The 4,469-nt window shown below is 47.6% G+C and overlaps 1 protein-coding gene across 1 annotated transcript; it reads right to left on the minus strand.

Moving 5' to 3' along the window:
- Nucleotides 1-291: 291 nt before the first annotated feature.
- On the minus strand, nucleotides 292-4,237 carry LOC130138954 (uncharacterized). The gene is made up of 2 exons (XM_056314732.1): nucleotides 3,939-4,237; nucleotides 292-541 (listed from the first exon to the last, which is right to left on the minus strand). Exons 1-2 carry the CDS (start codon nucleotides 4,235-4,237, stop codon nucleotides 292-294), a joined length of 549 nt encoding a protein of 182 aa, XP_056170707.1.
- Between the last annotated feature and the right edge of the window lie 232 nt (nucleotides 4,238-4,469).

Below are 4,469 nucleotides of genomic sequence, written 5' to 3' on the forward strand. Positions count from 1 at the left end.
TTGTTCAGTCAATCTTTCTATCGCGTTTCGGCATCACATTCGAACATTTAATCATGTGGCCTCTACCATGGAGTCCACACGAGTAATGGGTTCAGATAAGTTTGATCTCCGTGGCGTAAGCATCATATAGTTGTTTTCTCACTTTCGGGGATAAGAGAAGGGTAAGATGAGATGCAAATAGAATTGCACTTGCTCTGATATTATTTCTATGTCCAACTCCAACCGTTACAACATTTGTCCTGCGTGAAAGTATAAAATACATGTACCGGTTACGGCAACAAACAGAAATATTCAGCCACCACAACCGCCGCCGCACCCTCCACCGCAACCTCCACCACCACCACAAGCTCCTCCACCAGAACCACCGCAAGCGCAGCCGCCACCACCATTAGTACTGTAAATGATCGTGGCCGCAGCAGCAGTGGCTGCTACTGCTGCGCCTGCACCACCGTCTCTGCGGACGCCGCTCTTTTTGGCGGATCTGCATTGATAAACGGCCGTCGAGCAGTGGGTGGCTTCGTTTTCTTCGTCTTCTCGCGACCTCCACAGCAAAAACAGCCCATGACTTCAGTTAAACTTCACGTCGTTCCAATCGCCGATAAAAAGAACACGGTGGCACGAGTATCTTCATCGCTCCGTCTCAATTCTATTCATGTTTTATAGTCGTCCGCGTCACTGAAAGTTGACGAGCCAATGGCTTCGTCGAAGCAATGTGCATTAAGAAACGTCGGAGGTAGAATGTTCGTGTTACTTTCATATGATTTTCGACGCAAGAATTATGTCGACTTGACCAAGTCAAAACTCGGTCTTTTCTTGCGTCTGTGGACAAAAGTTCGTGGGAATTTCCTGTGTACTTCTCTTCTTTGGACATGAGTCGACTTTGTTCTTTTCGGTTTGATTGGTCAACCGATGAGCGAGGATGCTTGGCGTCCCCGTCCTCGAAATAATCTATCGTACAATAGACGCGCAGGAACCTGGACTTGCCGAAACTTAAGGGTAATGGGTTGACTAGAAGAAAAATATTAGACGGGTCGGTTGTCCAAAACCATCATTAATAACACTGAAATTAAAGTTTTGGGGACCCGCTAGTTTAGAACATTATGCTAACATTGCTTTGAGATATCGAAATGTATTGGCACCAAGTAAATTGGACGGCTCAGATTGGGTGTACATGTTTCCTTCACCGAGCATGAGGCCAACCCCCTCGTTCGTTGTGCAGGACGACGAGCACAGCTCGACCACCGGCCACAACCGCGCCTCCGCCACTGCCGTCGCAATGGGCCCACCCTAAAGCACCTGATGCAGCCACCTCTCCCTTTGTTTTCCCCCTCTCTGCAACCGCAAATCTTGGGTCGAGCTAGGCCTGAGAAGGAGGATCTTGTATTGCCTATGCTCTCTTTGCTTGCCCTCCCGACCGAGCTTGCAACCTCAGATCGGAGGTGGCTTGGTATGGTCGCCACCAAGCAAATTAGATCTCCAGTAGAGATTTGCGGTCATACAGAGAGAGAGAGAGAGAGAGAGAGAGAGAGAGAGAGAGAGAGAGTGTGTGTGTGTGTGTGTGTGTGTGTGTGTGTGTGTGTGTGTGTGTGTGTGTGTCGGTTGGTCGTTGGGTGCATAATTTTGCAGTAGCGTTAGAAGGCATTTTCTTGGCAACGTTAGATTAAAGGAGGTGATGCGGTTGAGTTTGGACTCTTGAGATGATTGTTGATACACCAACAATTTAACTTACCTCCTTAAGTTAAGATACACCCATATTGAACAGATTTTACCAGAGTGTTCCATCGGGATGTTCATCAGACTAGCTAGTGAAAATATCATTCTAAAATTCGAAGCTTACCGACACAATTAAATGGTGATAATAATATAAAATTTGAGATAAAGGCACTACTAACCCTCTGAATGGGATACACGAGAATGTCTCTGATTTTCTTTATTGGGCAATTAGATCCTTCCCCTCCCATCTTTGTGTGATTAAATGAGAAAAATAAGCATTACTATAATGTAATGGAAGATCGGACAATACAAAATGGGATACGCGAGATTTTAACGTGCAAACCACAACAGGGAAAAACCACGGACCAGACTCAGCCAGAAACTTCTACCATATGCAGAGCAGGATTACGACAAGCCCTGCGGAGTTCCATTAGAGGCTACGCGAAGTTATCATCAAGTTAACCATCTTGAATCCCAGCAACAATAAGCTCCTCACCATTTGGTGGATTACAAATTTACAGTAATAGAAATGTACGGCCAGATCTCGACGAGCGAGAACATCGCGAATGCGCGGATGGAAGAGGCTTTCCAACAATTGCTGCCGGTCACTGCCACGAACAGCATACTAGAATTTCGTCATCGAAACCGCCATCCGACTCTTGCACGAGCTCGCTTTTCTCTCAAAAATGGCTTCTGTCCAACTCGCTCTGTTCTCTCTCAACTCTTGCTTTTTTTCTCTTGCATTGACCGAATAAGTCGGCCACACATCGACCAACTTGGCCACGTCAAGAGCTTCAACTACCAAACTTTTCCGGTCCTAATTTCAGAAGCCTTCCTAGAATGTGGGGTAAAAGTTTCTTGATTAACGGTAATTATAAGGAGTTTTTGGAAAACGGATTTCCTTTAATGATCGAAGGGCAACTAAAAGAGTAAATCGCACTGTTTGATCGTAAGGGCCGTAAGTTTTGGGAAACCACCAAAACCCCAATCTCATGCTCGTGACACATATTTACCCGAACTTTTTGTGTGACACCAAAATCCCGAACTTTGCTTTTGTGACACATTTACCCTAATGTATTTAGTCCATGGGCATTTTCGTCTTTTTGCTTTTTCTTTTTTTTTTTTCTTTTTTTTTCCTTTCCGACGAGGGGGCCTCGCCGGCGTCGGGTGAGGGCTGCCTCGCGGATCCGGCGGGGGGCCTCGCCGGCGTCGAGCGAGGGCGGACTCGCCGCTGACTCATGCGAGGTCGACCCTCTCGGGCGAGCGAGGCGGCGCCTGCCGATGGCTGCCGCGAGGGCCTCGCCCAATGCCGGCGAGGGCGGCCCTCGCCAGAGGTCGGGCGAGGGCGATCCTCGCTCGACGCCGGCGATGGTCGCTCGCCCGATCCGGGCGAGGGCCGCCCGACGTCGGCGAGGTTCGCCCTCGCCGGATCCGGCGAGGACCGCCCTCACCGGCCGGCGAGGCCCCCTCGCCGGATCCGCGAGGCGCCCTCGCGACGCGGCGAGGCCCTCGCCGGAAAGGAAAAAAAAAAAAAAAAAAAAAAAAGAAAAAGCAAAAAGACGAAAATGCCCATGGACTAAATACATTGGGGTAAAATGTGTCACAAAAAGAAAGTTCGATTTTGGTGTCACAAAAAAAGTTCGGAAATGTGTCACAGATGGCAAAGTTTGGGGTTGTTGGTGATTTTTTCCTAAGTTTTTGTGCTATAATATTTTGTAGATGAATAGAAAAAAAGAGAAGTTACGGCCCTTATGATTCGAGAATCCGTTTCTCGACGAATCATAAAACTATCCCGAGTTAAAAATTGAAAGAAATTTTGTTTTATTAAAGTTTAGCTCTCTATACCATTAGACCCCAATGACAGACTATAGAACTTCAAAAGAAGAAGGTATCAGAGACAAAAAAGTGAAAGCTCATCCCTAATCCATTGGATGAACAAATTTTTTTTTTTCAAGATATATTTGACAGGGCATACAACTTCAAGACAACCAGATAAATTACTGCATGTTATATAAATAATAAATAGACCATGAAAAGCCGAACATATAAATCATGTAGCCCCTATCATGGTGTCCCCATAAATATCTACTCCATCTATAACATCATATAATAGTTTTTTTATATGCAACTCCAACCGTTACATGCCTATTTGTCCAGCATGAAAGCATAAAATACATGTACCGGTTACGGCAACAAACAGAAAAGTTCAACACCCGCCGCCGCACCCGCCTCCGCCGCATCCGCCTCCGCCACACCCTCCGCCGCCCCCTCCTCCATCACCAGAAGCTCCTCCACCAGAACCACCACAAGCGCCACCGCCGCGATCAGTACTGTCCAAAATCGTGGCCACAGCAGCGGTGGCAACTACGGCAGCACCTGCACCAGCAAGAATAGCCGTGCCGCCGTCCCTGCCGATGCCGCTCTTTTTGGCAGATCCGCCCTGATAAATGGGCGGTTGGGCGGGGATCCAAGTGGGTGGCTGGCTTTTCGTCTTCTCGCGACCTCTGCTGAAAAAACAGCCCATGGCTTCACTTGAGTTTCGCGTGGTTCCAATCGCCAACAAAAAGAATACGACGGAGGCGCGAGTATCTCCATGGCTCTCTCTCGATGTCGCTCTTGCTTTGTAGTCGTCGAGTCGCTGAGAGGTGACGAAGCAACGGCTTTGTCGCAGCAATTTGGATTAAAGAATGTTTGGGTTATTTTCACAGAAGTTCCATCGGCATATTTATTCAATTTTGCCCTCCGTGATGACTTCT

The sequence above is a fragment of the Syzygium oleosum genome, unplaced genomic scaffold (genome assembly GCF_021117445.2).
Source record: "Syzygium oleosum isolate NSW1041296 unplaced genomic scaffold, Sole_v2.1 Sole_v2.09, whole genome shotgun sequence".
Taxonomy (NCBI): Eukaryota; Viridiplantae; Streptophyta; class Magnoliopsida; order Myrtales; family Myrtaceae; genus Syzygium; species Syzygium oleosum.

Excerpts from the sequence above, each read along its gene's own strand:
- LOC130138954 (XM_056314732.1), bottom strand. The coding sequence starts at position 4,237 with ATGGGCTGTTTTTTCAGCAGAGGTCGCGAGAAGACGAAAAGCCAGCCA. Across the intron at positions 542-3,938 it reads GGCGGATGCGGCGGAGGCGG|GTCGCGAGAAGACGAAGAAA; the intron begins GTGCGGCGGCGG and ends TTTGCTGTGGAG.